This window comes from Zophobas morio, unplaced genomic scaffold (assembly GCF_036711695.1).
Source record: "Zophobas morio isolate AGI-343-1 ecotype UQ-CSIRO unplaced genomic scaffold, CSIRO_AGI_Zmor_V1 ptg000040l, whole genome shotgun sequence".
Lineage (NCBI taxonomy): Eukaryota > Metazoa > Arthropoda > Insecta > Coleoptera > Tenebrionidae > Zophobas > Zophobas morio.
This window is the reverse complement of record NW_026972145.1, coordinates 4,708,252-4,734,233: the sequence shown is the minus strand read 5'-3', so window position 1 is coordinate 4,734,233 and position 25,982 is coordinate 4,708,252. Positions and strand designations below refer to the sequence as shown.

At 41.1% G+C, this 25,982-nt stretch overlaps 18 protein-coding genes across 22 annotated transcripts; 17 read left to right on the top strand and 1 right to left on the bottom strand.

Moving 5' to 3' along the window:
* The first annotated feature begins 109 nt into the window (after positions 1-109).
* Positions 110-1,252, top strand: LOC135140334 (zinc finger Y-chromosomal protein-like). The gene has a single exon (XM_064070826.1). The coding sequence runs from the start codon at positions 110-112 to the stop codon at positions 1,250-1,252; it is 1,143 nt and encodes a 380-aa protein (XP_063926896.1).
* Positions 1,253-1,314: 62 nt separating this feature from the next.
* On the top strand, positions 1,315-6,779 carry LOC135140683 (zinc finger X-chromosomal protein-like). The gene is made up of 3 exons (XM_064071326.1): positions 1,315-1,393; positions 1,441-5,555; positions 5,603-6,779. The coding sequence occupies exon 2, from the start codon at positions 2,695-2,697 to the stop codon at positions 3,877-3,879; it is 1,185 nt and encodes a 394-aa protein (XP_063927396.1). The 5' UTR covers positions 1,315-1,393; positions 1,441-2,694; the 3' UTR covers positions 3,880-5,555; positions 5,603-6,779.
* LOC135140333 (gastrula zinc finger protein xFG20-1-like) lies at positions 1,450-2,130 on the top strand. Its single transcript, XM_064070825.1, has one exon. The coding sequence runs from the start codon at positions 1,450-1,452 to the stop codon at positions 2,128-2,130; it is 681 nt and encodes a 226-aa protein (XP_063926895.1).
* LOC135140332 (zinc finger Y-chromosomal protein-like) lies at positions 4,230-5,414 on the top strand. The gene has a single exon (XM_064070824.1). It carries the CDS (start codon positions 4,230-4,232, stop codon positions 5,412-5,414), a length of 1,185 nt encoding a protein of 394 aa, XP_063926894.1.
* LOC135140331 (zinc finger Y-chromosomal protein-like) lies at positions 5,612-6,742 on the top strand. The gene has a single exon (XM_064070823.1). The coding sequence runs from the start codon at positions 5,612-5,614 to the stop codon at positions 6,740-6,742; it is 1,131 nt and encodes a 376-aa protein (XP_063926893.1).
* A 148-nt stretch (positions 6,780-6,927) lies between the features above and the next one.
* On the top strand, positions 6,928-8,680 carry LOC135140330 (zinc finger protein 142-like). Its single transcript, XM_064070822.1, has 3 exons — positions 6,928-7,966; positions 8,198-8,612; positions 8,677-8,680. Exons 1-3 carry the CDS (start codon positions 6,928-6,930, stop codon positions 8,678-8,680), a joined length of 1,458 nt encoding a protein of 485 aa, XP_063926892.1.
* LOC135140688 (zinc finger protein 142-like) lies at positions 8,054-11,045 on the top strand. 3 transcript variants are annotated; one of them, XM_064071332.1, is made up of 4 exons: positions 8,054-8,139; positions 8,198-8,925; positions 8,985-9,929; positions 9,991-11,045. In XM_064071332.1, exon 4 carries the CDS (start codon positions 9,999-10,001, stop codon positions 11,019-11,021), a length of 1,023 nt encoding a protein of 340 aa, XP_063927402.1. In that variant the 5' UTR covers positions 8,054-8,139; positions 8,198-8,925; positions 8,985-9,929; positions 9,991-9,998; the 3' UTR covers positions 11,022-11,045. The 3 variants fall into 3 exon arrangements, with proteins under 3 accessions (XP_063927402.1, XP_063927404.1, XP_063927403.1); XM_064071334.1 differs by having other exon boundaries at positions 9,977-11,045; XM_064071333.1 differs by having other exon boundaries at positions 8,198-8,933.
* LOC135140329 (zinc finger protein 462-like) lies at positions 8,993-9,763 on the top strand. The gene has a single exon (XM_064070821.1). The coding sequence runs from the start codon at positions 8,993-8,995 to the stop codon at positions 9,761-9,763; it is 771 nt and encodes a 256-aa protein (XP_063926891.1).
* Positions 11,046-11,058: 13 nt separating the features above from the next.
* On the top strand, positions 11,059-14,067 carry LOC135140686 (zinc finger protein 142-like). 2 transcript variants are annotated; one of them, XM_064071329.1, is made up of 3 exons: positions 11,059-11,162; positions 11,222-12,500; positions 12,551-14,067. In XM_064071329.1, exon 3 carries the CDS (start codon positions 12,559-12,561, stop codon positions 14,002-14,004), a length of 1,446 nt encoding a protein of 481 aa, XP_063927399.1. In that variant the 5' UTR covers positions 11,059-11,162; positions 11,222-12,500; positions 12,551-12,558; the 3' UTR covers positions 14,005-14,067. The 2 variants fall into 2 exon arrangements, with proteins under 2 accessions (XP_063927399.1, XP_063927398.1); XM_064071328.1 differs by having other exon boundaries at positions 11,222-14,067.
* On the top strand, positions 11,230-12,363 carry LOC135140328 (zinc finger protein 142-like). Its single transcript, XM_064070819.1, has one exon. It carries the CDS (start codon positions 11,230-11,232, stop codon positions 12,361-12,363), a length of 1,134 nt encoding a protein of 377 aa, XP_063926889.1.
* A 25-nt stretch (positions 14,068-14,092) lies between the features above and the next one.
* On the top strand, positions 14,093-15,051 carry LOC135140689 (zinc finger protein 142-like). The gene is made up of 2 exons (XM_064071335.1): positions 14,093-14,132; positions 14,185-15,051. Exon 2 carries the CDS (start codon positions 14,216-14,218, stop codon positions 14,972-14,974), a length of 759 nt encoding a protein of 252 aa, XP_063927405.1. The 5' UTR covers positions 14,093-14,132; positions 14,185-14,215; the 3' UTR covers positions 14,975-15,051.
* A 139-nt stretch (positions 15,052-15,190) lies between these two features.
* Positions 15,191-16,174, top strand: LOC135140327 (zinc finger Y-chromosomal protein-like). The gene has a single exon (XM_064070818.1). The coding sequence runs from the start codon at positions 15,191-15,193 to the stop codon at positions 16,172-16,174; it is 984 nt and encodes a 327-aa protein (XP_063926888.1).
* Positions 16,175-16,228: 54 nt separating this feature from the next.
* LOC135140691 (complex III assembly factor LYRM7) lies at positions 16,229-16,823 on the top strand. The gene is made up of 2 exons (XM_064071337.1): positions 16,229-16,339; positions 16,402-16,823. The coding sequence occupies exon 2, from the start codon at positions 16,429-16,431 to the stop codon at positions 16,738-16,740; it is 312 nt and encodes a 103-aa protein (XP_063927407.1). The 5' UTR covers positions 16,229-16,339; positions 16,402-16,428; the 3' UTR covers positions 16,741-16,823.
* Positions 16,769-18,655, bottom strand: LOC135140687 (chitinase-3-like protein 2). The gene is made up of 4 exons (XM_064071330.1): positions 18,436-18,655; positions 17,636-18,388; positions 17,368-17,583; positions 16,769-17,320 (listed from the first exon to the last, which is right to left on the bottom strand). The coding sequence occupies exons 1-4, from the start codon at positions 18,486-18,488 to the stop codon at positions 16,945-16,947; spliced, it is 1,398 nt and encodes a 465-aa protein (XP_063927400.1). The 5' UTR covers positions 18,489-18,655; the 3' UTR covers positions 16,769-16,944.
* A 57-nt stretch (positions 18,656-18,712) lies between these two features.
* Positions 18,713-19,386, top strand: LOC135140690 (uncharacterized). The gene is made up of 3 exons (XM_064071336.1): positions 18,713-18,821; positions 18,868-19,061; positions 19,117-19,386. The coding sequence occupies exons 1-3, from the start codon at positions 18,777-18,779 to the stop codon at positions 19,310-19,312; spliced, it is 435 nt and encodes a 144-aa protein (XP_063927406.1). The 5' UTR covers positions 18,713-18,776; the 3' UTR covers positions 19,313-19,386.
* A 206-nt stretch (positions 19,387-19,592) lies between these two features.
* LOC135140396 (26S proteasome non-ATPase regulatory subunit 13) lies at positions 19,593-21,054 on the top strand. The gene is made up of 5 exons (XM_064070922.1): positions 19,593-19,761; positions 19,811-19,924; positions 19,971-20,255; positions 20,311-20,797; positions 20,851-21,054. The coding sequence occupies exons 1-5, from the start codon at positions 19,643-19,645 to the stop codon at positions 21,004-21,006; spliced, it is 1,161 nt and encodes a 386-aa protein (XP_063926992.1). The 5' UTR covers positions 19,593-19,642; the 3' UTR covers positions 21,007-21,054.
* A 141-nt stretch (positions 21,055-21,195) lies between these two features.
* LOC135140696 (two pore channel protein 1-like) lies at positions 21,196-24,601 on the top strand. Of its 2 annotated transcripts, none has more exons than XM_064071343.1 (11): positions 21,196-21,313; positions 21,579-21,682; positions 21,739-22,343; positions 22,397-22,496; positions 22,548-22,728; positions 22,798-23,016; positions 23,071-23,190; positions 23,239-23,578; positions 23,627-23,931; positions 23,982-24,088; positions 24,145-24,601. In XM_064071343.1, the coding sequence occupies exons 1-11, from the start codon at positions 21,223-21,225 to the stop codon at positions 24,319-24,321; spliced, it is 2,349 nt and encodes a 782-aa protein (XP_063927413.1). In that variant the 5' UTR covers positions 21,196-21,222; the 3' UTR covers positions 24,322-24,601. The 2 variants fall into 2 exon arrangements, with proteins under 2 accessions (XP_063927413.1, XP_063927414.1); XM_064071344.1 differs by lacking the exon at positions 21,196-21,313 and adding an exon at positions 21,408-21,529.
* Positions 24,602-24,618: 17 nt separating this feature from the next.
* On the top strand, positions 24,619-25,956 carry LOC135140700 (large ribosomal subunit protein eL6). The gene is made up of 3 exons (XM_064071350.1): positions 24,619-24,706; positions 25,036-25,337; positions 25,388-25,956. The coding sequence occupies exons 2-3, from the start codon at positions 25,036-25,038 to the stop codon at positions 25,893-25,895; spliced, it is 810 nt and encodes a 269-aa protein (XP_063927420.1). The 5' UTR covers positions 24,619-24,706; the 3' UTR covers positions 25,896-25,956.
* The last annotated feature ends 26 nt before the right edge of the window (positions 25,957-25,982 follow it).

Genomic DNA, 25,982 nt, shown 5'->3' with positions numbered 1-25,982 from the left:
AATATAACCAAATTGTGGTTAACTTTAATTTGACAACTCGAGCTCACGAGCCGCCACTGTTCACCCAACTTTGAGGTTATGTTTGCAAGTTTGTTATTATAACTGCAATATGTGCGACAAAAAACGTTTCGACTGCGAAAACTCCACCATCGAGGCTTATTTTTGCAAAGGGTGCACCTTCCAAACTGACTTGACTCTTCTCTTCAAGCACCACAGACACGCTAAAAATGACAACGAAAAGTACATAATTCAGACGTACGTTTGCGAAGATTGTAACTTTGAAACAAACTTCTCGTTGAAATACCTTCAACATACAACCTTGTGTTTGGCGAATGAAAATAAAATAAGCGAGCTATACAGACACAGATGTGCCAAGTGTCCGTACATATCCAAGTACAAATCAAACTTGAAAAAACACACGATTTCGCGCCACTTGAGCCAGCAACACATCAAGTGGTACGAATGTACAAAGTGCCCCTACATAAGCAAATCCAACTACAACGTAATCAAACACAAGAGTATCCGACACACCGATGAAAACCCTAAATGGTTCAAATGCAAAAAGTGTCCCTTCAAAAGCAAGTACAAGTCGGCTTTAACAAGACACTCCAAAGTGTGTCATGTGGATATCACAAATATTAAATGGTATGAGTGCAAGTTATGTCCCTACAAAACCACACTCCTGTTCAACTTGCAAAGTCACAACATTAATCGCCACCTAGACCACCAAAAAATCAAGTGGTTTCGCTGTGAGGAGTGCCCCCATAAAGCTAAAAGCAAATCGACGCTAAAAACACATATAATCTCGCGACACTTGAACGAGCACAACATTCACTGTCACGAATGTGAAAAGTGTCACATGATAGCCAGTCGTGACTGTTGTGGTGATAAACAGAGCATTGAGTGGTACGTATGCAATCAGTGCACCCTTAGAACTAAGTATAAGTCAAATTTTAAAAGACACATGATTGTACGTCATGGAAATGTTAAATGGTACAAATGTAAAGTGTGTCCGTATAAAGCCAAGGACAATTATGATTTGAGGAATCACATCATCAGGCATCATGTGATCGGGCTGAAAATGAAAAACTATGAGTGCGAAAACTGTCCATATAGGACTCAACGGGCTTCAAGTCTGGAAGCACACGTAGCGATACAACACGCGGTTGAAGATAAGTCGGGGAAAATCGAGTTGAAGAGCGACATAAATGCGCGGATGAAGAAATTGTTAAATGTAGCGACTTTAAAATAAATTACTTGCTTTTAAAAAGTTTTTCATTGACGAGCCGCCACTGTCACACTTTTAAGGTTATATGACAGATAAACATAACCTCAAATATTTCTATTTACAATTAAATAAATTCGTTTTTAAGCGCCCCGACACAAGTATTAGGTGAGAATAGTCGCTGTCGTAACTAATAAAACAGTCAGTCAGTTTAGGTACACCAAATGTCCACTTCACAATATTTTGGCCCGAAGTGTGCAAAAGACAAATCCAGTCCATATTTTCCATCATCAGTAGGACGTTTCAACTGCGAAATCAACAACATCGAATCTTTCTATTGCAAAAACTGCAACATCGGAACACAACTGACGATTTTTTTCAAGCGTCACCTAGCAGACCACGCTCTCAAAAACCAAAATTCGCCCTACATCATACGAAAATACATTTGTGGCAAATGCAGCTTCGAAACCCACTTTTCAATGAAGTGGTTCCAACACACTCGAACGTGTCGAGGAAAAAAGGAAAATCCCCAAACATCAAAAAAATCCGTCTTAAAAACTTTCACTTGGAGCATTTGTGACCAGTGCGGGCGCAAATACAAGTTCAAATACAGCTTAGAAATGCACAAAATATCAAAACATTTAAAAGACGACGAAATCTCGTGGTTCAGTTGTACGAAATGCTCCTACAAAGCCAAACTAAAGTGCCACTTACACCGCCATATAAAGCGCCAGCATTTAAACGAACAAGCCTGCCAACTGTATTTGTGTGACAAGTGCCCATACACAACCAAATATAAAGCAACTTTGAAAACACACTCCACCAAGCACCACTCGGACGAAAGCAATATTAAACGCTACCCCCGTCACGTGATACAAGTGCGAGATGTGTGCATACAAAGGTAAACAAAAAGGCAATTTAAAAATCCACCAAATCGCTCGACATCTGGATGAACAAAACATCAAGTGGTACCAATGTGAACAGTGCACATACAAAGCTAAACAAAAAAAAAAACACTTGAAAAATCACACAGTGCGAAAAGTGCACTTATAAAGCCAAGGAGAAGTCGCATTTGAAAAGGCACGTGAAGAGGTTGCATGTGAATGAGAAGAAAATCTAGCTTAAAACGTTTAAATGTTAATAAAGTATTGTTTTACAAGTTGGTGCTACGTGCTACTGTTACTGCTAAGTCGGTAAAACAGATTCCTACCTGTCAAATGGCAGGTTTTTTCCAAGTTAGAAATTTAATAAAACTCGAAATTGTCGCAAATGGCACCAGTTCTTTATCACTACTTGCTTGACAAAGAATTAAAGACCTCGACAGATAAATTAAAACCAAATTGTGGTTAAATTTAATTTGACAATGCGAGCTCACGACCCGCCACTGCTCACCCAACTTTGAGGTTATGTTTCCAAGTTTGTTGTTATTGTAATCAATTTCTGCATTTTGAACGGTTTTCTGTCGCACTATGCGCGACAAAAAACGTTTCGACTGCGAAAACTCCACCATCGAGGCCTATTTTTGCAAAGGGTGCACCTTCCAAAGTGACCTGACTCTTCTTTTCAAGTACCACAGACACGCTAAAAGTGACAACGAAAACTACACAATTCAGACGTACGTTTGTGAAGATTGTAACTTTGAAACAAACTTCTCGTTGAAATACCTTCAACATACAACGTTGTGTTTGGCGAATGAAAATAAAATAAGCGAGCTATTCAGACATAGATGTTCCAAGTGTCCGTACATATCCAAGTACAAATCAAACTTAAAGAAACACACGATTTCGCGTCACTTGAAGCAACAAGACATCAAGTGGTACGAATGTACAAAGTGTCCCTACATAAGCAAATCCAACTACAATGTAATCAAACACAAGAGTATCCGACACACCGATGAAAACCCAAAATGGTTCAAATGCAAGAAGTGTCCCTTCAAAAGCAAGTACAAGTCGGCTTTAACAAGCCACTTAAAAGTGCGTCATGTGGATACCACACATATTAAATGGTACGAATGCAAGTTATGTCCGTACACAACCACAGTCCTGTTCAACTTGGAAAATCACAACATCAATCGCCACCTAGACCACCAAAAAATCAAGTGGTTTCGCTGTGAGCAGTGCCCCCATAAAGCTAAAAGCAAATGGGAGATAAAATCCCATGTAATCGCGCGGCACTTGGACGAGAACGACATTCACTGGCACGAATGTGAAAAGTGCCCATACCGAGCCAAACAACGTTGGAATTTAAAAAAACACATGATTACCCGTCATATGAGTGACGGTGGTGGTGATAAACAGAGCATTGAGTGGTACGTATGCAACCTGTGCACCCTTAGAACTAAGTATAAGTCGGTTTTTAAAAGACACAACATTGTACGTCATGGAGATGTTAAATTGTACGAATGTAAAGTGTGTCCGTACAAAGCCAAGGACAATTATGATTTGAAGGATCACATCATCAGGCACCATGTGGTCGGGCTGAAAATGAAAAAGTATGAGTGCGAAAAGTGTCCGTACAGGACTCAACAGGCTTCAAGTCTGAAAGCACACGTAGTGAAACAACATTCGGTTGAAGATAAGTCGGGGAAAACCGAGTTGAAGAGCGACATAAATGCGCGGATGAAGAGATTGTTAAATGTAGCGACTGCAAAATAAATTAAAGACATTTAAATGTTAATAAAGCATTGTTTTACAAGTTGGTGTTACTGTTACTGATAAATCCGCAAAACAGTTTCCTACCTATCAAATGACAGGTTTTTGCAAGTTTGAAATTTAATAAAACTCGAAATTGTCGCAAATTGCACTAGTTTTTTTTATCACTACTTGCTTAACAATGAAAGAGTTAAAGACCTCGACAGACAAAATATAACCAAATTGTGGTTAACCTTAATTTGACAACTCGAGCTCACGAGCCACCACTGTTCACCCAACTTTGAGGTTATCTTTCCAAGTTTGTTGTTATTGTAACTCCAATTTCTGCATTTTGAACGATTTTCTGTCGCATTATGTGCGACAAAAAACGTTTCGACTGCGAAAACTCCACCATCGAGGCTTATTTTTGCAAAGGGTGCACCTTCCAAACTGACCTGACTCTTCTCTTCAAGCACCACAGACACGCTAAAAGTGACAACGAAAACTACACAATTCAGACGTACGTTTGTGAAGATTGTAACTTTGAAACAAACTTCTCGTTGAAATACCTTCAACATACAACGTTGTGTTTGGCGAATGAAAATAAAATAAGCGAGCTATACAGACACAGATGTACCAAGTGTCCGTACATATCCAAGTACAAATCAAACTTAAGGAAACACACGATTTCGCGTCACTTGAAGCACCAAGACATCAAGTGGTACGAATGTACAAAGTGCCCCTACATAAGCAAATTCAACTACAATGTAATGAAACACAACAGGATTCGACACACCGATAAAAACCCAAAATGGTTCAAATGCAAGAAGTGTCCCTTCAAAAGCAAGTACAAGTCGGCTTTAACAAGCCACTTAAAAGTGCGTCATGTGGATACCACAAATATTAAATGGTATGAATGCAAGTTATGTCCGTACACAACCACAGTCCTGTTCAATTTGCAAAGTCACAACATCAATCGCCACCTAGACCACCAAAAAATCAAGTGGTTTCGCTGTGAGGAGTGCCCCCATAAAGCTAAAAGCAAATCGGCGCTAAAAACCCATGTAATCGCGCGACACTTGGACGAGCACGACATTCACTGGCACGAATGTGAAAAGTGCCCATACCGAGCCAAACAACGTTCAAATTTAAATAGACACATGATTACCCGTCATATGAGTGACGGTGGTGGTGATAAACAGAGCATTGAGTGGTACGTATGCAACCAGTGCACCCTTAGAACTAAGTATAAGTCGGTTTTTAAAAGACACAACATTGTACGTCATGGAGATGTTAAATTGTACGAATGTAAAGTGTGTCCGTACAAAACCAAGGACAATTATGATTTGAAGGATCACATCATCAGGTACCATGTGGTCGGGCTGAAAATGAAAAAGTATGAGTGCGAAAAGTGTCCATATAGGACTCAACGGGCTTCAAATTTGGAAGCACACGTAGCAAAACAACATTCGGTTGAAGATAAGTCGGGGAAAATCGAGTTAAAGAGCGACATAAATGCGCGGATGAAGAGATTGTTAAATGTAGCGACTGCAAAATAAATTAGTTGATTTTAAAAAGTTTTTCATTGACGAGCCGCCACTGTCACATTTTTAAGGTTATATGACAGATAAACATAACCTCAAATATTTCTATTTACACTTAAATAAATTAGTTTTTAAACGCCCCGACACAAGTATTAGGTGAGAATAGTCGCTGTCGTAACTAATAAAACAGTCAGTCAGTTTAGGTACACCAAATGTCCACTTCACAATATTTTGGCCTGAAGTGTGCAAAAGACAAATCCAGTCCATATTTTCCATCATCAGTAGGACGTTTCAACTGCGAAACCAACAACATCGAAACGTTCTATTGCAAAAACTGCAACGTCGGAACACAACTGACGATTTTTTTCAAACGTCACTTACAAGACCACGCTCTCAAAAACCAAAATTCGCCATACATCATACGAAAATACATTTGTGGCAAATGCAGCTTCGAAACCCACTTTTCAATGAAGTGGTTCCAACACACTCGAACGTGTCGAGGAAAAAAGGAAAATCTCCAAACGTCAAAAAAATCCGTCTTAAAAACTTTCACTTGGAGCATTTGTGACCAGTGCGGGCGCAAATACAAGTTCAAATACAGCTTAGAAATGCACAAAATATCAAAACATTTAAAAGACGACGAAATATCCTGGTTCAGTTGTACGAAATGCTCCTACAAAGCCAAACTAAAGTGCCACTTACACCGCCATATAAAGCGCCAGCATTTAAACGAACAAGCCTGCCAACTGTATTTGTGTGACAAGTGCCCCTACACAACCAAATATAAAGCAACTTTGAAAACACACACCACCAAGCATCACTCGGACAAAAGCAACGTCAAACGCTACCCGTGCGTCATGTGTCCATATGAAGCTAAAACAATGAAGACGCTAAAAGGCCACATGATTGCTTTCCACATGAACGACCAAGAAATTAAATGGTATGAATGCAAAGAGTGTCCGTACAAAGCTAAAACTAACACCCATTTGAAAAGTCACATAAACATGCGTCACTTGGACGAGAAGGACGTGAAGTTGTTCGAGTGCGAACAGTGCGATTTTAAAGCTAAAAGTAAGTCGAATTTGAATCGACATATAAGTGTCCGGCATTTAGATGAAGACAGTGTTAAATGGTACAAATGTGAACGGTGCCAATTCAAGACTAAAAGCAATTTTAATTTGAAACTGCATATAAACGCACGACATTTGGATAAAAAGGATGTTAAATGGTACGAATGCGACTGGTGCCCCTATAGGGCGAAACACGGGTCTAATTTGAGGAGGCACGTGAATTCGTACCACGTGGGGGCAAAGGAGTGCACGGACGAAGACGATTTTGTTTGACTTTTGTTGTATAAATTAAAGTAAATTTTAATTCGTGTATATTTTTTTATGCAAAAAATATTAGCGGTACGCCACTGCTTGTGCTAGGTGACATTTGACAGTTACATGTGAGGTTATGTCACAAATTCAAAATTGACCACTTTTAGGGGTAAACAAGTCCGAAATAGATATTCTCACGCCCCAAAATGTCGTTTCTGGAATACTCCGAGGAACTAGTCCCCACGAAACCGTCCAAAGTCCAAAACTGCAACATGTGCCCCTATTTCACGACATCGTTTTTCCTCATGGTAAGCCACGTTAACCGACACAAATCCTGGCGAAATTTTGTGTGTGAAAACACCACTATTGAACGCTATCGCTGCAAAGATTGCAATTTCGAAAGCGACCTGACGCTCATGTTCAAGCTTCATCTCCGAAACCACCATAGTATTCATAGCAAACCGCAAGAAAATGCACCACATTACTACGCTCGAACGTACATTTGTGAAAACTGCGCCTTTGAGTCCCACTTCTCACTTACGTGGCTCCAACACACTCTTTCCTGTGGCAAAAACGCAAACCGTGCACTCGAACGCAAAGGTTTGCAGTGGCATAAATGTGACCAATGTGACAGCAAATACGCGTCAAAGTCGTACTTAAAGATCCACAAGATCGTCAAGCACTTGAGCGACGACGATAGGATTTGGTACCGCTGCGAAAAATGCCCATTCAAAGCTAAAGTTAAATTTAATTTAAAAACGCATTACATGAGACAGCACGTGGACGAGCGAGACGTGAAGTGGTTTAAATGCGAAAAGTGTCTCTACAAAACTAAACAAAAACCCCATTTACGCAGCCACATACTCACGAACCATTTGGATGAAAACGAGATTAAGTGGTTTGAATGCAGGAATTGTTCGTACAGATCCAAGACGAAAATCGGGCTGAAAACGCACGTGAGTTATCGGCATTTGGACGGGAAAGATGTCAAGTGGTACGAATGCGAACAGTGCCCGTTTAAGAGCAAACATAAGGGTTCTTTGAATTACCACGTGGTTGCCCGACACACGGATGAAAAACACATTAAATGGTATGATTGCAAATATTGTTCGTACAAGTCTAAAGTGAAGCTGGTGGTGAACAAACATATAAAGAAGAAGCATGCGGATAAAGAAAAGTGTCGTGTAGACAATGTTGTTTTAAAAAGTCAAATCAATTTGCGATTGAAGAGGATTTTAAGCGACAGTAAAAGTGCCTGTATTGCATAATTAATAAAAATTTTGATATAATATAATCTTGTTTTAAATCCCTACTCACGAACCGCCGCTGTCCGTATGACAACACGTCAACTCGAAACGTCAAAGCGCTAGCCTTACATCTTAAACGCGAATTGTGAGGTTACGTTTCACAAACTTGAGGTAAAGAGGTTAAAAATCACAGAATGTATACAACTAAAATACAAATAATTTGTTTCAGGATCGAAAATGCCGTTTCTAGTATACTCCAAGGCTCACACGAAATCTTCCCCTAAAAAAATCCACAAGTGTGGACGATGCCCCTACTTCACCACATGGTATTTCCTCATGGTCAGCCACCTTAAACGGCACAAATGGCCACGAATTTTTACATGTGACAAGGCCACCGTTGAATCCTACTACTGTAAAGATTGCAATTACCAAACTACTGTGACTCTTCTTTTCATACTTCATGTTAGAAAACACCACAGTATTAAAAAGCAACGGCACGAAGATCCCCCACAGTACTCCGTCCGCAAGTACATTTGTGGAAACTGCCCGTTTGAATCCCACTTTTCGATGACATGGTACCAACATACTTTTTCTTGCCACAAAACCAAACAGATTCAGGAAGTCGCGAAGCAAGGAACAGTTTGGTACTACTGTGAAAAATGTTCATTTAAAACAAAACTATTGACAAATTTGAAAGGACATTGCAAGGTGATGCATGCCCCACCCGAATTAAAAGACAATTTTCTTTTAAAAAATCAAATGAGTTCGCGATTGAAGAAAATATTAAGCCACAGCAAAAGTGTGAATAAATTTAATTGTTAATAAAAATTAGAAATCTTGTTTCAACCCCAATCCACGAACCGTCGCTGTTCGAATGACAGTTTAAAGTGTCAAAGCGCCATCTTTAGCTTTACGTATTAAAACGTGAATTGTGAGGTTATGTTTTACAAACTTAGGGTAAAGAGGTTTAAAAATTACACAATGTATATAACAAAAACAAAAATAATTTGCTTCAGGACCGAAAATGCCGTTTCTAGAATACTCCAAGGCTCTGACGAAATCTTCCTCCAAAGAAGTCCATAAGTGTGGACTATGCCACTACTTCACCACATCGTATTTCCTCATGGTCAACCACATTCAACGCCACAAATCGCCGCAAATTTTTACATGCGAAAAAGCCACCGTTGAATCATACTATTGTAAAGATTGCAATTACCAAACTACCGTGACTCTTCTTTTCAGACTTCATGTTCGAAAACACCACAGTATTAAAAAAGCACGACAAGAAAATTCCCCACAGTACTCCGTCCGCAAGTACATTTGTGGAAACTGCCCGTTTGAATCCCACTTTTCGATGACATGGTCCCAACATACTTTTTCTTGCCACAACAAACCAAAACAAACCAAAACAACCAAACAAACTCAAGAAATCGCGAAGCATTTGAATGAGGGAATAGATTGGTACAACTGTGAAAAATGTGTATTTAGAACAAAGCTATTTAACAGTTTTAAAGGACATTGCAAGGTGATGCATTCATTAGAAATGGCTAAAAAGCCGTATGTATGCGAACAGTGCCCGTTTAAAAGCAGATACAAATCGTTATTAGACAGCCACGTGATTTCGCGACACATGAATAAATGCTACAAGTGCCAGTACTGTTCGCACGTGGTTAAAACGCACATTGATTTAATGATTCACACGAGAGAGGTGCACTTGCACAAAAAAGTGACTGGTTCCAGACAGCTTCTATGTGGCAGAAACCCACACAAACTTAAACACATTAATTTGCTTTAAAATAAAGTTAATAAAAATCAACCAAATATAATAAATGTTGTATTTAGCCCCTACTCACGAACCGCCGCTGTCTAAATGACAGTTGCAAATGTCATCTTTAAACGTGATTTGTGAGGTTATGTTTATAAAATGATATAGAATTAATTTCTAGACAAAGCATGAACAGGTGATAAAATACGCAATACACATTCGCATACTGAAACAGAAATGAAGATAAATTGTTTCAGATCCGAAAATGTCGTTCACAACCAAAAAGGTCCAAAGTTGTAGATTATGCCCTTACGTTACGACATGGGTTTATCTTATGGACAACCACGCCAAACGACACAATTCTCCGCAAGATTTTACCTGTACTAGAGACTCCGTTGAATCCTATTACTGCAAACATTGCAATTACCAAACCGATCTAACACTCCTTTTCAAACTTCACGTTAGAAAACACCACAGCAATCAAAAACAGAAGAAAGAAAACCCCCAACAGTACTCCGTCCGAAAGTACATTTGTGGAAACTGTCCGTTTGAATCCCACTTTGTGATGACATGGCACCAACATACTTCTTCTTGCCACAAGACTAAAAATAATTTGAACGACAACTTTAAAGCCCCCTGTGAAGAATCCGCACATAAAACAAGATTATATTACAATTTAAAAAAACATACATACCAGTATAACTGTGAACCGTGCACATTGAAAAGTTTAAATGAAAACGATATTAAGAAAGAAGATATGACCTTCTACAAATGCAAAAAGTGCCCTTATAAAAGTAAATCCAAAGTAGCTTTAAATAACCACGTGACTCTTCAACACGTAGATGAAGACGAAATTACGTGGTTTCAATGCGGAGATTGTTCTTATAAATCCAAAACAAAGCACGGTTTAAAAAAGCACATCAGTGTGAAGCATGTGGACGAAAAAGATATCAAATGGTACAAGTGTGAGCAGTGCCCGTTTAAAAGTAAATATAAATTTTCGTTAAATTGTCACGTGGTTTCGCGACACACGCACAAATCGTACAAGTGTCAATACTGTCTATATGAAGCTAAAACGAACACCAAGTTAACGTATCATACAAGAGGGGCACACATGGACAAAAAAGTAGCCGGGTCTGAAAAGGTTCCACCCATTCCACCCAAAGAAGAGCCCCCTTCAGCCGAAAACCCACCCGAATTGAAAGACAATTTTCTTTTAAAAAATCAAATGAGTTTGCGATTGAAGAAAATATTAAGCACAGCAAAACTGTCGTTGAATAATTTTTAATTGTTAATAAAAATTAAAAATGTTGTTTCAACCCTAATTCACGAACCGCCGCTGTTCGAACGACAGCGCAAATGTCAAAGCGCCATCTTTGGCTTTACGTCGTAAAACATAAATTGTGAGGTTATGTGTCACAAACTTAAGGTAAAGAGGTTAAAAATCACAGAATGGTATACAACTAAAATAAAAATAATTTGTTTCAGGAGCGAGAATGTCGTTTCTAGAATACTCCAAGGCTCTCACGAAATCTTCCTCTAAAAAAGTCCACAAGTGTGCACTGTGCCCCTACTTCACCACATCGTATTTCCTCATGGACAACCACGTTAAACGACACGAATCCCCGCAAAGTTTTACCTGTACAAGAGACTCCGTTGAATCCTATTACTGCAAACATTGTGGTTACCAAACCGATCTGACGCTCCTTTTCAAACTTCACGTAAGCAAACACCACAACATTCAAAAGGAGAAGACAGAAAATCCCCAACAGTACTCGGTTCGAAAGTACATTTGTGGAAACTGCCCGTTTGAGTGCCACTTCGTGATGACCTGGCACCAACATGCTTTTTCTTGCCACAAGACTAAAAATAATTTTGACGACGTAAAAGCCCGCTCCGAAGAATCCGAACATAAAACCAAATTATATTACAAAAAAGTTAAAAAGCCGTATGAATGCAAACAGTGCCCGTTTAAAAGCAATCGCATATCTTATCTCAACAACCACGTGATTAGACGCCATTTAAATGAAAACGAAATCAAGTGGTTGGAATGCAAACTTTGCCCTTATAGAGGCAAAACAAAACCAGCTTTACACGAACACGTCAAAAGGCGACATTTAAAACAAGGTTTGAAGTGGTACAAATGCAAAAATTGCCCTCATAAAAGTCAATCTAAAGGGGGTTTAAATGACCACGTGATTCGTCGGCATGTAGATGAAAACGAAATTACGTGGTTTCAATGCGGAGATTGCCCTTATAGATCCAAAACAAAGTTCGGTTTAAAAAAGCACACCAGTGTGAAGCATGTGGACGAAAAAGATATCAGGTGGTTTGAGTGTGAACAGTGCACGTTTAAAAGTAAATATAAATTTTCGTTAAATTGCCACGTGTTTTCGCGACACACGCACAAATCGTACAAGTGTCAATCCTGTCATTACGAAGCTAGAACGAGAACCGAGTTAACGAAACATACAAAAGGGGCGCACATGGACAAAACAGTAGCCAGTTCTGAAAAGGCTCCGTGTAAAGAAAAGCCCTCTTCACCTTCAACCGGAAACAATTTTCATTTCAAAAATCAAATCAGTTCTCGATTGATGACAATATTAAGCAACAACAAAAGTGTCGAATAAGTTTAATTGTTAATAAAAATAAATCTTGTTTCGACCCCAATTCACGAACCACCGCTGTCGAATGACAGGTGAAAACGTCAAACCTGCCAACGTAATAACGTAAAATATTTGAGGTTATGTTTGACGTTTTGTATTTTGTAAGCAAAAACCAAATAATTCTTGCTACAATTAACTTGTATGAATTTAGATTCGAAAATGTCGCCCCCTGAGCCCTTCAGCAACGTGAAAATCCCTGAAAGAGTCCACATCTGTAAAGTTTGTTCACACTTCTCGACTTCATTTTTCTTCATGGTGAACCACGTCCGACAGCACAGTTCGCTCTCACGATTCAACTGTGAAACCACCACAACTGAGTCTTATCGCTGCAAAGACTGCAATTTCCAAACCGAACTGAGCCTCCTCTTCAAACTGCACGTCGATCACCACCACAACATCGCAAAACCCAAAGAATACACCACTCGGAAATACAGTTGTGAAAAGTGCGCTTTTGAAACTCACTTCGCGCTGAAATGGCTCCAACACACTGTACAGTGCCCCCGCAACGAAGCCCCACGCCCGAAAAAGCAAAACCTTTCCAAGTGGTTCTGTGACCACTGCGAAGGCAAATACAAGGACGAATACTCTTTAAAAATCCACAAAATCGCCAAACACTTAAACGACAAGATAACTTGGTACTTGTGCGAAAAATGCCCCTACAAGACCAAACTAGACTCGAATTTACGAAAACACATGAAAGCGCGCCACTTATACCCACAAGAAATCAAGTGGCATCAGTGTAAAACGTGCCCATACAAAACTAAACGTAGCTCAAATTTGAACAAGCACATAATTGCGCGGCATTTAGAGACTCAGGACATAGTATGGTACGAATGCAAAAAGTGCCCCTATAAAACCAAGTTCAAGTCGTCTTTAACCGTTCACATAAACGGGCTACACCTCGACGAACAAGACGTTAAATGGTACGAATGCAAAAGTTGTCCGTACAAAACGAAACGAAAATGCCATTTAAAAACTCACACGATCGCGCGGCATACCGAAGAGCGCGATATTAAATGGTACAAATGCCAGATATGTTCGTACAAAAGCAAGTTCAACCATCAGGTGAAGCAGCACATGAAGGTACAACATTTGGATAAACAGGACGTTAAATGGTACGGGTGCCAGAAGTGTCCGTACAAAACCAAAGACAACGCGGCGTTGTACCAGCATATGGTTGCGCACCAGTTGAATGAAGAGGACTGTAAATGGTACGAGTGTAAAATGTGCCCTTACACCACCAAGTACAACGCGACTTTGAAAACCCATATTAATGTACACCATTTGGACGAAAAGGACGTTAAATGGTACCAGTGTGAGAAGTGTCAGTATAAGTGTAAAGATAACTCAGGCTTGAGGCACCACATTATCGTGTACCATTCAGATAAGTGGTACGAATGTAAAGAGTGCCCCTATAAAGCTAAAACGAGCTCTCAATTGCGCAGGCACATAATTGCGAGACATTTAGATGAACAGGACATTAAATGGTACCAGTGTGAAAAGTGTTCCTACAAGTCTAAAGAATATTATCACTTGAAAAGACACATAAAAGCGCGACATTTAAATGAGGATGAAACTACGACTGCACGAAGTGTTCATATTTAAGTAGTCATTAGTTTTTGTGATTTTCAATAAAAACGTAATTGTCGTACGAGTCGCCACTGGTCACCCTTGTTTGAATAGCAGTGCGCATGCGCGCCACAAACGTCAACTTTTGAGGTTATAAATCTTGGGTTATAAAATTATTACAATTTTTTTAAAGACAGTTGCACTAAACCCCCATAGTTTCTAGCACGTCCGCCCTCAGACGTCCCCCATGTTGCAACGCTTCAACTGCCAAACCTCCAACCTCGAAGTCCACTATTGCAACGACTGTAATTTCTACACCGAACTAACCCTCCTGTTCAAGCTGCACCTTCAAGACTGCCACGGCGTCAAAAAAGAGCACTACCAAGAGTACACCATCCAGAAATACTCTTGCCGGAAGTGCAAATTCGAAACCCACTTCTCCCTCAAGTGCGTCCAGCACGGTTTAACATGTCTACGACACCTCAAAAACCAAAAACCCGCCAAGACCCCAAAAACTATAAAACATTCCAAAGACGAAATCATCCACTGTACAGAGTGTCCATACAAAACCAAAACGAAGGCGCTTTTGAAAAGACACATAAATCGGCGCCACGTGGACGAAAAAGACACCAAAAAGTACCACTGCAGTGAGTGTCCGTTCGCCACTAAATACAAATCGTCGTTGAAAACGCACGTGAACGTGAACCATCTAGACGAGAAGGATGTTAAGTGGTACGAGTGTGACAAGTGTCCGTACAAGTCCAAAGACAATTCGGCGTTGAAGCACCACACGAACATGCACCATTCGGACACGTGGTACAAGTGCAAAGACTGTCCGTACAAAACTAGGACGACGCGGCTGCTCAAACTCCACAGAATCGCGAGACATTTGGACGAAAAAGACATCAAGTGGTACGAGTGCAAAAAGTGCCCCCACAAAACCAAAAGAAAAGATGCGCTAAAAATGCACGTGAAGACGCGACACTCGCAGGAAGCCCCCTTGTAACGTTTTTTAAAAACTTTGATCCATTTATGATAACTACGAGTTTGTGTATTTGAAATAAAAAATCCGTACTATTTTTATTATTGTGACGAGTCGCCACTGAAGTGAAGTCGCACTGCGCATGCGCACGACCCTTTTGTGTGGTCAACTATTATTATTATTAATAATAATAATAAAAATGTCGTTATTTAAGTGATCAAATAAACAATTAGCAACGAAATGTCGCTTCTAGAATTCACCGAACACTTCTCTCACGTGAAAGCCGCCTCCGAAAATGTCCACAACTGCAAAATCTGCCCCTACTTCACCACCTCTTTTTTCGTAATGGTCAACCACGTCCGACGCCACTACTCATCATTACAACGTTTTAACTGTAAAAACTCCAAAATAGAATTTTATTACTGCAAAGACTGCAATTTTCGAACGGAACTAACCCGTCTTTTCCAGCAACATCTCCGCGATCACCACAACACCAACCACTCGGAAAATTTACCCAACGAAGACTCCATCGACAAGTACGTTTGTGACAAGTGCGCCTTCGAGACCTATTTCTCGTTGAAGTGGCTTCACCACACCTTGGCATGTTTGCGCAAACCTAAACCAAAGTGTAGCTTGAAAACAGACACCGAGTTGTACCAGTGCGCCTTGTGCGAATTTAAAACCAAATACAAGGCGTCTTTGAGGGGCCACACGAACAACAAGCATTGCAGTGGCCCCAAGTTGGACGTTACGTGGCACGGGTGTGCGCAGTGTCCGTACAAAACCAAGCACAAATCGGCACTGAGGTCACACATTAACAATCACCATCTGGATGAAAAGGACGTGAAACGGTACAATTGCAGCCACTGTCCGTTCATCACAAAGCACAGAGGGTCGTTGAGGACACACATAAACATTAACCACTTGGACGAAAAAGCCACGAAATGGTTTGAATGTGACAAGTGTCCATATAAATCTAAAGAACGGTCAGGATTGAACCACCACACCGACGCTGTCCACTCGAACAAGTGGCACCAGTGCCAGGACTGTATATACAGGGCCAAAACGTCAAGACAGTTAAAAAAACACATAAATGCGCGCCACTTGCCCGAAAAAGACATAAAATGGTATCGGTGTAAAGTGTGTCCACACAAAACTAAACGAAACTACGATTTAAAAAAACACATGAAAATACGACACTCGCTCGACGAGAATGTAGTGTAGTGTGAATCTAACGATATAAAATAAACAATGAAATAAAACAGTCTCGTTTTTGAGGTTATGTACATATTTTTTGTGGTTATGTAATTAAAAGTGTCTCAAATCATTCTTTACAAGCTACAAACTCCCCAACGCACGAAAACACATCTCTAAACATAATAATCAGCAGTATTCTAATAAAATTATATTTTAAAGAATTTACTTTTTGAGGTTATGTATTCTTGATTCAGTTTTTGGGGTTATGTAACAGCTACAAAATGTCTCAAAACTTGCGCCGGGAAGCCCTAAAAGCGTTCAAGTCGCTCCACAGGGCACGACAGCACGTGTTTGAAGGTGACAACAACGCTCTAACCCAAGCACGGGCCAAAATAAACGAAGAATACAAAAAGTGCACACAAGTGTCCGACCCTCAAGCTATTCAAGAATTGATCGCTTATTCGAAAGCCATCGAGAACGAATTGAAGCTGACTGTGATTCAAGCGAGGGAAATTCAGCCGGGTCAGTACGAGGTTAACTTAAGGGACGACGTTGTGAGGTTGGACAATGTTCCGTTTAAAGACTGTAAATAGTAAATATAATAGTTAATAAATTCGCGTATTTTAGCTTCAGATCTGAAACATTTATTATCAACTTTATTAATCTTCAACACATATCACAGAACATGAAAATCTAAAATAAAAACTCATTTTGATGTTATGTTACAAAAAATACTATACATATAATACTTCTTAGCACTATTAACAGCCATTAAGGTCACCATTTTCGCCCCCTTGTTAATAAATGGAGTAATTTTTATCTAGAATCTCACGAATTTTTCCTACTAAAGGGAAAGGCTTGTTTTGTACATTTGGATCAAGCTTGCAGGCCCCCATGTGGTCGTCGGCGTTCAACGAATAAACCATGGCCCCTCCAAACTGATAGTCGCGCACGAATTCCGCCTTAAATGACAGACTCTGCTCATTATCGAATGACACCCATTCGGAACCTTTGGTAGCATAGGGACTCTTGGAGTCTAAATCAAAAACTGGCGAAATTTGATTCAGATCAAGAAATTTGCACACTTGTGTGTAGTCTACGAAGCCTAGACTTCCGAGCTTGCCGACGCCTCTGGCGGGGGCATACAGACCCCGATTATGCGAATTGGTTAATCTAAAAATTCACCATTAGTTGTGTATTAGTCACGGTTATAATCATACCGAAAAGTGTGTCCATAAGTGGGCAACCCGACCATAATTTTCGCCCTACTCATCCCCCTAGACACCCAATAATGCACCGTGTAGTTAATATTGAGGCTTCTAAAGTACCCCTTGTCGTCCTGAGATTCAAACAACGGCGAATTTAACCCCGTAAACGGCGTCACTTTACTGAAAAAATGAAAATCGTACGTCATCACACTAATAAAATCTGTAAACCTAAAAAAAACCACATTAATAACCTTGATTTTTTCCGCAAACAATTATTTACTCGTTTAAATAAACCACATCGTACGAATTATCTACGATCACAGCAGGCGCCGCCACCGCCACCGTCAACAGAAACTTGTGCCGGGTCTGCTTGTTAATCGTGGCCCGGATCTCCTCCAAAAGTTGCACAAAGTGCAGTTTCTGGTTCTTGTCGTGGTGAGGAATCTCGTTGGGGAATTCCCAGTCAAGGTCGACCCCGTCAACTTTGTGTTTTTTCACCAAATTCACGACCGAGTGGATGAAGGTTTTGCGGTTTGTGTGGTTGACCACCATGTCGCTGAAACCCGTATCATCCCCGGCGCCCCCCACCGACACTAGCACCTTCAAATCCGAGTTGAAAGTCTTCAAACTGGCCACCATGGAGAGGATTTGCAGCTCGTTCTCAGCCAGATTGATCGAATGATTTGCGATTGAAGCAAACCCGACCAAAATATGCGTGCACAAAAAAGGATCGATGTCTTGGGGCTGCAGGGTGTTGAAATCGTCAGTCGGGAAGTTGTAGTAGCACACGAGCTTAAAATCCTTGACTTCGTGGACACTGGGGGGCGCATGAATGTCGAAGTACTTGGAGCTTCTCGCGTCGCTGTAAGATTTGGCACGGTGTTTCAGCAGTGACGGCACTTCGACGTACGACTTGGGGTACAGCAGGGCTTCGTTCCCCTTAAGTATGATCGTGTAAATACCACAAAAAATGATAATTGGAACGGTGACAACAATCAGCAAAAATAAAGTCCGGCCGTCGAACCATCGTCTCCTGAAACACACGAAGTGAGAAAGTGGCCCCAATTCGCCCCTGTTTACCTGTTATCAGTTAACAAAACAAACTGAGAATGTCCGGAATATACGTCTGTCATTATATTTGTGGTTATGTCAGGTGATTGAAGGGTTTTTGTTTATATTGCGTCAGGCACACTGCGCAAACATCAACCAGTCGCGCGAAATTTAAAAATCGACGGATTCGTTTCCAAATACAAATAATAGCGAATTGAAATTTCGCAACGTGACCGAATTGTAGCACTTGTCTCCGAAAACGCACTAATTTTTATCGACAAAGCCAAGATTAAGGCAACAAAGCGACGGAATTATTTATTAGTGACTAAATTTGCGATAAGATAAAATGCTAATTTGACATTGTCGGCACAATGAAGTCAATAGTTGCGTTGCTTTTTACAATAGGAATTGTGGAGGTAATAAATAGGCTTAAATTAAACGAGTTTTAATGGTTTGTTTTAGGTTAGTTACGGTGTACGTGTTTGTAATATTACGTGCGAACCGAAGGATGAATTTTTGGGCGAAGAAACAAGCGAATGGAATGACTTCATGGACGATTTGGTACCTCACACTTTCGAGCCGCGGACTTTACGTTGCAAGAATTCGGACGGCCTAGCGACCATTGACTACAATTCTGATATTATATGGGATTTACGGTAAGCTGACTTTTCAAAAATGTTAAAACTTTATGATTTATTCGTTTTATTTTAGGTTTAGAATTTATAGCTCACGTACGGATGAGCAAAAGAAAACCCTAAATGACTGCTTTTGCGATTTCACAGATTGTCAGAGCGTAGAATTTAGGCAGTGCTTAGCAGAAGTAAGAACGGAAATGAATACTGAACTTATGTCAGTTATGGCTGTAGAAGTGGGCGCAGCACTTCAGCAGCTTGCCAGAGAGTGCTAACACAAGCTTTATTGGTGTTTTACTTTTGATTTAACATATTATTTTAAATAAAGTAGTCGCATGCAAACGAAAAATTGTATCATTTATTTGACAATTGCGCTCCGCGCCCTCTCTTAACAGCCACCTATTACGCACGGATTTATTGCTCTTCTACAATTTCGTTATACTTGGCACATTTAAGCTTAATTAAGAATAGATTTATCTTATTGTGGTGTATTAATGGTTGCCTACCACGACAATCTCAACAGAAAAAATAGGTTGGTAGCAACTTTTGAGGTTACGTCCGCCAAACGTCACAAATAATGACATTCATGTTTTGAAGCCCCAAAAATGGCTGCAGCGACAGTGCAACAATCCAGCGTAACAGATTATTTATCGAAAAAACAGAAAGAAAGCCCCAAAGACTTGGCTAACGAATGGGCGGAAATCGAAGAACTCCACAATAAAAAGTACGTACGAAAACCACCTCTCCACATTCTAATAATCACTTGATTGTAGATTGTGGCACCAACTCACTCTAAAACTACTCAAATTCATCAAAAAAAGCGAACTCCAGAAGGGCGACAACCTGATCCAACTCTACAACAGCTTCATCCAGACTTTCGAGAACAAGTACGTCGCTCATTTCTTTAATCAATTGCTAGAATTAAAATTTTAGAATCAACCCGCTTTCGCTGGTGGAAATCGGGGCTGTGGTAGCTGAACAGTTCAAGGAGCCCAAAGACGCTATCGCGTTTTTGGAAAAAACCGAAACTAAGGTTAAAATCAACACAGATGCGCAGAATTTGTGCAAGGTGTTAGTCGGGCAGTTGCAGCTCGACAAGTTGAACGATTTAGATGCCACGAAAAAAATAATCGAGGAAGTGGAAGCCACTCTTGATAACGCAGAGGGTGTAACTGCCGTACATGGAAGATTCTTTTTATTAGCTTCACAGTATTACCGGTAATCACAACCAAAATTAAGTCATTTTTCATTCTGTTTGGGTTTTGTTGTGTAGGATACAAGGTGACCATGCCCAGTACTATCGCACCGCTTTGAGATACCTGGGCTGCATCGACCTTGACACTTTATCATCGGAAGTCAAACACCAGCACGCGTTTTTCTTAGGTCTGGCGGCCCTTTTGGGCGAAGGAGTGTACAATTTGGGCGAACTGTTGGCCCATAAAGTTCTAGATTCTCTCAAGGCGACCGATACGGCCTGGTTGGTCGAACTACTATACGCTTTTAACTCAGGGGATATCAATAAGTATGAAGCGATGAGGCCCCAGTGGTCGAATATTGCAGATCTGGCGGCCCAAGAGTTGTTTCTACGGCAGAAGATTTCGTTGTTGTGTTTAATGGAGATGACGTTCAAACGTCCGTCTCACAATCGCCAACTGACTTTCAACGAAATCGCAAAAGAAACTAAACTACCGTTGAACGAAGTTGAAGTGTTGGTGATGAAAGCGTTGTCTCAAGGGTTGGTTAAAGGAGCAATCGATCAGGTAAGTCGCGCGCGCGGTTTTGATTATAGTGATTTTTAACGTCAAATTCCTAGGTTGCCGGTACTGTCAACATGACGTGGGTACAACCTAGGGTGCTCGACAGGTCCCAGATTTCTTCCATGGTGGAAAGACTCAACGAATGGTGCATCCATGTCAGCAGTATGGAACAACTACTAGAAGAAAAAGCGAGCGAAATATTAACTTTGTAATTTCTCATTTTGCGTTTGAAATAATTTAATAAATAATAATTCACAAAACTGTGTTGTTTTTGTTTGCGTGTAACCGATTGGCAACGGTCCAGCACCCAATGATTCGTCAAAATACGTAAATAAAAGTAAAAAGAAACTTTGAAATCGTGAAACGAATAAATCGAATTTAGTGACTTTTCTAGGGACTTTCGTTCCGTCTTCGTCTGATATGGCGGCATGGCTACTACAAGAGATTCGCCAGACGACGATGGCTACAAACACTTCACAGAAGACTCCCACAACGTCTCGTACGGCTCGAACAGCTCAAGTAAGCCCCCTCTAATCTCCCTTATCTTATCAGCAGCTCCGACAGCAAACACCCAACGAGGTCACCGCGTGACCCTTATCTCCACTCTCTTTAGGTTGCGAGTCGCGCAGCGCGCCTGTGCCCCCAAATCCGCAGTCCAACGCCAAAATCACTCTTATTTTAAAATGACAACTTAAACCCACCTCGAATTTTCGCACAAACCCGAAATGTTCCTACGTAATTACCTCAATTAAAAGCAATTAGTTGTTAATTAGTGTAATTGTAGACCCCCTTGATGAAATGGGCAGCCGCTCGAGCCTCAGCAGAGAAATCACCGAATCGATGGACCACTGGGAGATGAACTACCACGAAGCCGCGATTTTCCTAGAAGTAACCCCCCCACAAAAAAAAAACTGAAAAAAAACACTCATGATTTCTGTTTTCAGGAAGGTGAAAACAATGAGAAGTTTGATTCGCACCCAAGACACCCGTCAGCGCTTCCGGCATACCTTCTCGTCCACAACTCGTGGTACTACGGTTTGGACTTGACTTTCTCAATAATCTTGCTGCTGCTGGCATTAGCAGAAAGCCCCTCAGTTGATAAGTTTCAACTACCTGTAGGGATACACGGAACGCTCGAACTGGTCTCCCTGGGGGTTATCGGCGTAGAGTTAGCACTAAAGCTGCGCTGGATCGGTTGGACCATGATCCTGAAACACAAACGCACCATGGTTAAAGGAATAACCCTGTTCATTATGGTCCTAGAGTCTGTGATCGTTCTAGTAAGACAGTCGTCGCACTTTCGGGTCACGAGGGCCCTCAGACCCATTTTTCTGGTGGACACTAGGGCGTGCGGGGCTGTGAGGAGGTTCATTCGGCAGATTTTGCAGTCCTTGCCACCCATTCTCGACATGCTGGTTTTGCTACTCTTCTTTGTTTGCAGTTACTCTTTACTAGGTTATTTTTTGTTTAGTGAACACGCCACCAACTTGTATTTTCGTAGTTTGAGCGACAGTTTCGTCAGTATGTTCGTTTTACTCACCACTGCCAAGTAAGTCGTTTAGGGATTTTAGTTTCTTGCGGGTGTCACTTTCTAGGTTTTAGTTTCCCGGATGTGATGATGCCCTCGTACAAAGAATCGAAATGGAATGCGATTTTTTTCATTTCGTACATCTCCACGGTGCTCTACGTGTTAATGAACCTCGTAAGTTCTCACTAATTGTTAAAAATTTAAGTAGCAACTTTTGCGTTTAAGATGTTGGCAGTCGTTTATGAAACCTTCACCGGAATCGAAAAAGACAAATTCCGAAAGTTGTTATTACATAAAAGAAAAGCTTGTCAGTTGGCATTTCGGTTGTTGGTTAGTAAGCAGACCCCCAACATGGTCAGGTTTAAGCAGTTCCACGGACTGATGCGCTACTACTCACCCAGAACTTGTAAGTACTGTCAATTATCTAGGGTTTTTAGTTTTGACAACCGAAACTCAACTCAACCAATCGTTGCAGCCCAACGTGACGTCGTCCTAATTTTCCGCCAATTAAATACGTCGGGGACTGGATCTCTGACAGAAGACGAATTCTTGGGGATTTATGACGCGATCACTCTCAGGTGGCGCTTGAAGGACCCCCCGGACCCGTGGTTTTCGGCAGCTTGGCCCCCTTTGCGCATGTTCTGTCGAGCCGCACGTAAAATAGTAACTTGGGAATATTTCGAACACATTGTATGTATGTACTCCCACAAAACAATATACAAAAAAGTACTAATTTCAATAAATCTAGACGTTTTGATCGTCGGAAATGGCTTAGCGATGTTCATCCGAGTCCTCGAGTCTTCCGTGTCTCTAGAAGAGGGAGCAAAGAATTTCTGCGCTTCGTGGGACACTTACTTGTTCCTGACACGTATACCGGGTGTCCTTGTCACAATTTTTAGTAACTTTTACTTTTTAGTGTTTTTGGTTGAAGCTTTGTTGCGCATTGTGGGTTTGGGGTGGGGGGAATATATCTCTTCAGGGTGGAACTTCTTCGACTTGTCGGTAACCCTAGTCGCTCTGATTGGTTCCTTATTATTATTAGTACGACCCAACTTGACCGTGGTCGTAATACTACGCCCTCTTCGATTGTTACGATTATTTAAACTCAAAAAACGCTATAGGGACATTTTTGGCACTTTAGTGCTACTTTCGCCCTTGATGTGGTCCACCGCAATCGTCATGATGGTCATGTATTACTTCTTCGCCATCATCGGAATGGAACTGTTTGCCAAATACGAATTACGCGACTGTTGCACGTAAGATTTTTTCGACGACACGTCATTGTGACTAAACACACTTTACAGAGACACAGCAGTGAAAGACTTCTACAAGTACGACCCCACCGCGAACGCCACCATCGGATATTATTATTATTTGAACAATTTTTCAAACTTGTTGATCTCAGGGGTAACTTTGTTTGAACTGACCGTAGTTAATAACTGGTTTATCGTCATGGAGGCGTACGCTTCCGTAGCACACCCATCTTCACGCATCTTTTTTATGTTGTTTTATTTATTTACCATGGTTGTTTTAACCATCGTGGTCGCGTCGGTCCTCGAGGCTTTCCGCTTCAGGATCCAGTATAAGAAACAAACGTCAAAACGAGACGGTATGTATAGGAAAAGCGCCATTTTATATTTATTTAAAAACGCTTAATAGAGGAACAAATGCTTCATGAGGAAGTGGTCGTCGACTGGAATTCGCTCCAAAGACAGGTGCAGGAACCCAAACTCTTGGAATCGTTGCAGTTGGATTTTGTACCTGGGGTAAGATTTATTAGTGACTTTGGTGATTTTCGTGGTGTGAACCGGGTTTTTGTTAGGGTGTTTCGATTTATATCGGACGGCGCCGTCGGACCCGCGACGTCCTTCAGCGCCATATGTACATCTCCGAGATCGCCCAGTGGCTCCAAGAAGCCGAGGAACAAGAACGCATCACCGGAATCAACTTTGTTGAAGAATCTCACATCAACACTAGACTTATCCATTCAGAGGTTTAATCCGTTAGTGTTGCATTAATGATATTATTTAAATAGTAGGACCAATAAGTATTGTGCAATTGATTAACGTCGCTTCTATGTGATGTCAATAGGCAAACCTTCGTTAAAAAAATTGTAATTTGTAATTACCTAAGTGCAGTTTCAAGTAGGTAATACGTAGCACACGAACCCATGTGATAATGATAACAATGTACTAATAGCTAGTCTTCATATGTATCCGTTATTTTTACAAATTTTTATTAACTGATAATTTATTCAAATATATAGATATTTATTTACATTGGTGCGTTTTATTTCGTTGTGTTGGTAGTGTCAATTGACGTGTTATGGTGTTATTGAGGAAGCGCCATCTGCCGGTCTTTTCTCATTGTTGACATCTGACAAGGTGAGTGTTGGTGGTCGCGATATTGCAAAAATCGGAAATCATCGTGTGTTAAATAACATTCAAATCGAAATTACACCATTAACTAAACCCCACAGTTTCCCCTTGATGCGTTTCGAGTGATATTTTAGTGAATTTTGTAAGCAAATCTCGAACTAGGTTATGTTAACATGTCTCACGAATCTCACGATTGGGGCTAAAACCCCACTGCATGATGATCTTAGCACTTAGGACACCTCCGAAAGTCCGTGTCGACGCTACTATTCTGACCCTAAAACCTCCTCCAACCCCATACAACCCATCTTCTCTTGTTACAAGTGTTGTGATTGCAGATGGCTCCGACCGCCAAGGAAGAAAAGAAGCCGAAAGCGGCCAAAGACGCCTCTAGGACCGAAACCAAGCAAAAACGGGGGCGCGCACGCAACTATGACCTCGGTAACGGCGTGATGAGATTCTCGCGGACTTCCATGTACCACCGGAAGGCCCTCTACAAATTCATGGGCAAGAAAGTCAAAGCTACGAAGAAGCCCGCCAAACCCACCTTCGCCATCAAGGAAATCGGCGGCGAAAAGAACGGAAAGGAGCGCCGAGTGTCTTTGATCAAGCGCAGGAACTATTACCCCACTGAAGACAAGTAAGTCGCTTTGGCCCCCATAAAACCGGTCTTATGCTTGCACGTTTCAGGATTCGCAAACGCCCCGCTAAAAAAACCTTCAAGCAACACAAGCGTTACTTGCGGTCCACTCTGGCCCCCGGAACCGTGTGCATTCTTTTGGCCGGGTCACACAAAGGCAAGCGCGTCGTTTTCTTGAAGCAGCTGCGTTCGGGGCTGCTTTTGGTGACCGGACCCATGCGCATCAATTCGTGCCCGTTGAGACGGATTAGTCAGAGATACGTGATCGCGACTCAGACTAAGATTGACGTGTCTGGGGTGAAGTTGCCGAAGAATGTGAACGACGAGTATTTCAGGAGGCAGAGGGAGAAGCGCGCCAAGAAGGAAGAGGGGGATATCTTCCAGGCGAAGAAGGAGGCGTACAAAGTGAGCGATCAGAGGAAAACTGATCAGAAAGAAGTGGATAAGCAGGTTTTAGAAGCTATTAAGAAGCACCCCGATCGGAAGGTTCTTTTGGCGTATTTGTCTGCGATGTTCGGGTTGAGGTCTTCGCAGTATCCTCACAGGATGCAGTTCTAGATAGTGTTCCATGTTTTATTGATTTATTTGTAAAGTTTTTTCAATAAAATGTGGGTTCGTATTTGGGGATTTTTTTTCGGTTGGTAG

Coding starts and splice junctions, on each gene's coding strand:
- LOC135140334 (XM_064070826.1), top strand. CDS start 110: ATGTGCGACAAAAAACGTTTCGACTGCGAAAACTCCACCATCGAGGCT.
- LOC135140333 (XM_064070825.1), top strand. CDS start 1,450: ATGTCCACTTCACAATATTTTGGCCCGAAGTGTGCAAAAGACAAATCC.
- LOC135140683 (XM_064071326.1), top strand. CDS start 2,695: ATGCGCGACAAAAAACGTTTCGACTGCGAAAACTCCACCATCGAGGCC.
- LOC135140332 (XM_064070824.1), top strand. CDS start 4,230: ATGTGCGACAAAAAACGTTTCGACTGCGAAAACTCCACCATCGAGGCT.
- LOC135140331 (XM_064070823.1), top strand. CDS start 5,612: ATGTCCACTTCACAATATTTTGGCCTGAAGTGTGCAAAAGACAAATCC.
- LOC135140330 (XM_064070822.1), top strand. CDS start 6,928: ATGTCGTTTCTGGAATACTCCGAGGAACTAGTCCCCACGAAACCGTCC. Junction 7,967..8,197: donor GAAGAGGATTTTAAGCGACA/GTAAAAGTGCCT, acceptor AATTTGTTTCAG/GATCGAAAATGCCGTTTCTA.
- LOC135140329 (XM_064070821.1), top strand. CDS start 8,993: ATGCCGTTTCTAGAATACTCCAAGGCTCTGACGAAATCTTCCTCCAAA.
- LOC135140688 (XM_064071332.1), top strand. CDS start 9,999: ATGTCGTTCACAACCAAAAAGGTCCAAAGTTGTAGATTATGCCCTTAC.
- LOC135140328 (XM_064070819.1), top strand. CDS start 11,230: ATGTCGTTTCTAGAATACTCCAAGGCTCTCACGAAATCTTCCTCTAAA.
- LOC135140686 (XM_064071328.1), top strand. CDS start 12,541: ATGAATTTAGATTCGAAAATGTCGCCCCCTGAGCCCTTCAGCAACGTG.
- LOC135140689 (XM_064071335.1), top strand. CDS start 14,216: ATGTTGCAACGCTTCAACTGCCAAACCTCCAACCTCGAAGTCCACTAT.
- LOC135140327 (XM_064070818.1), top strand. CDS start 15,191: ATGTCGCTTCTAGAATTCACCGAACACTTCTCTCACGTGAAAGCCGCC.
- LOC135140691 (XM_064071337.1), top strand. CDS start 16,429: ATGTCTCAAAACTTGCGCCGGGAAGCCCTAAAAGCGTTCAAGTCGCTC.
- LOC135140687 (XM_064071330.1), bottom strand. CDS start 18,488: ATGACAGACGTATATTCCGGACATTCTCAGTTTGTTTTGTTAACTGAT. Junction 18,389..18,435: donor GTTTTGTTAACTGATAACAG/GTAAACAGGGGC, acceptor CGTGTGTTTCAG/GAGACGATGGTTCGACGGCC. Junction 17,321..17,367: donor ACTTATGGACACACTTTTCG/GTATGATTATAA, acceptor GTGAATTTTTAG/ATTAACCAATTCGCATAATC.
- LOC135140690 (XM_064071336.1), top strand. CDS start 18,777: ATGAAGTCAATAGTTGCGTTGCTTTTTACAATAGGAATTGTGGAG. Junction 18,822..18,867: donor TTACAATAGGAATTGTGGAG/GTAATAAATAGG, acceptor GGTTTGTTTTAG/GTTAGTTACGGTGTACGTGT. Junction 19,062..19,116: donor GATATTATATGGGATTTACG/GTAAGCTGACTT, acceptor GTTTTATTTTAG/GTTTAGAATTTATAGCTCAC.
- LOC135140396 (XM_064070922.1), top strand. CDS start 19,643: ATGGCTGCAGCGACAGTGCAACAATCCAGCGTAACAGATTATTTATCG. Junction 19,925..19,970: donor ATCCAGACTTTCGAGAACAA/GTACGTCGCTCA, acceptor TTAAAATTTTAG/AATCAACCCGCTTTCGCTGG. Junction 20,256..20,310: donor TTAGCTTCACAGTATTACCG/GTAATCACAACC, acceptor TTTGTTGTGTAG/GATACAAGGTGACCATGCCC.
- LOC135140696 (XM_064071343.1), top strand. CDS start 21,223: ATGGCTACTACAAGAGATTCGCCAGACGACGATGGCTACAAACACTTC. Junction 21,683..21,738: donor AAGCCGCGATTTTCCTAGAA/GTAACCCCCCCA, acceptor TTCTGTTTTCAG/GAAGGTGAAAACAATGAGAA. Junction 23,017..23,070: donor ATATTTCGAACACATTGTAT/GTATGTACTCCC, acceptor CAATAAATCTAG/ACGTTTTGATCGTCGGAAAT.
- LOC135140700 (XM_064071350.1), top strand. CDS start 25,036: ATGGCTCCGACCGCCAAGGAAGAAAAGAAGCCGAAAGCGGCCAAAGAC. Junction 25,338..25,387: donor TATTACCCCACTGAAGACAA/GTAAGTCGCTTT, acceptor TGCACGTTTCAG/GATTCGCAAACGCCCCGCTA.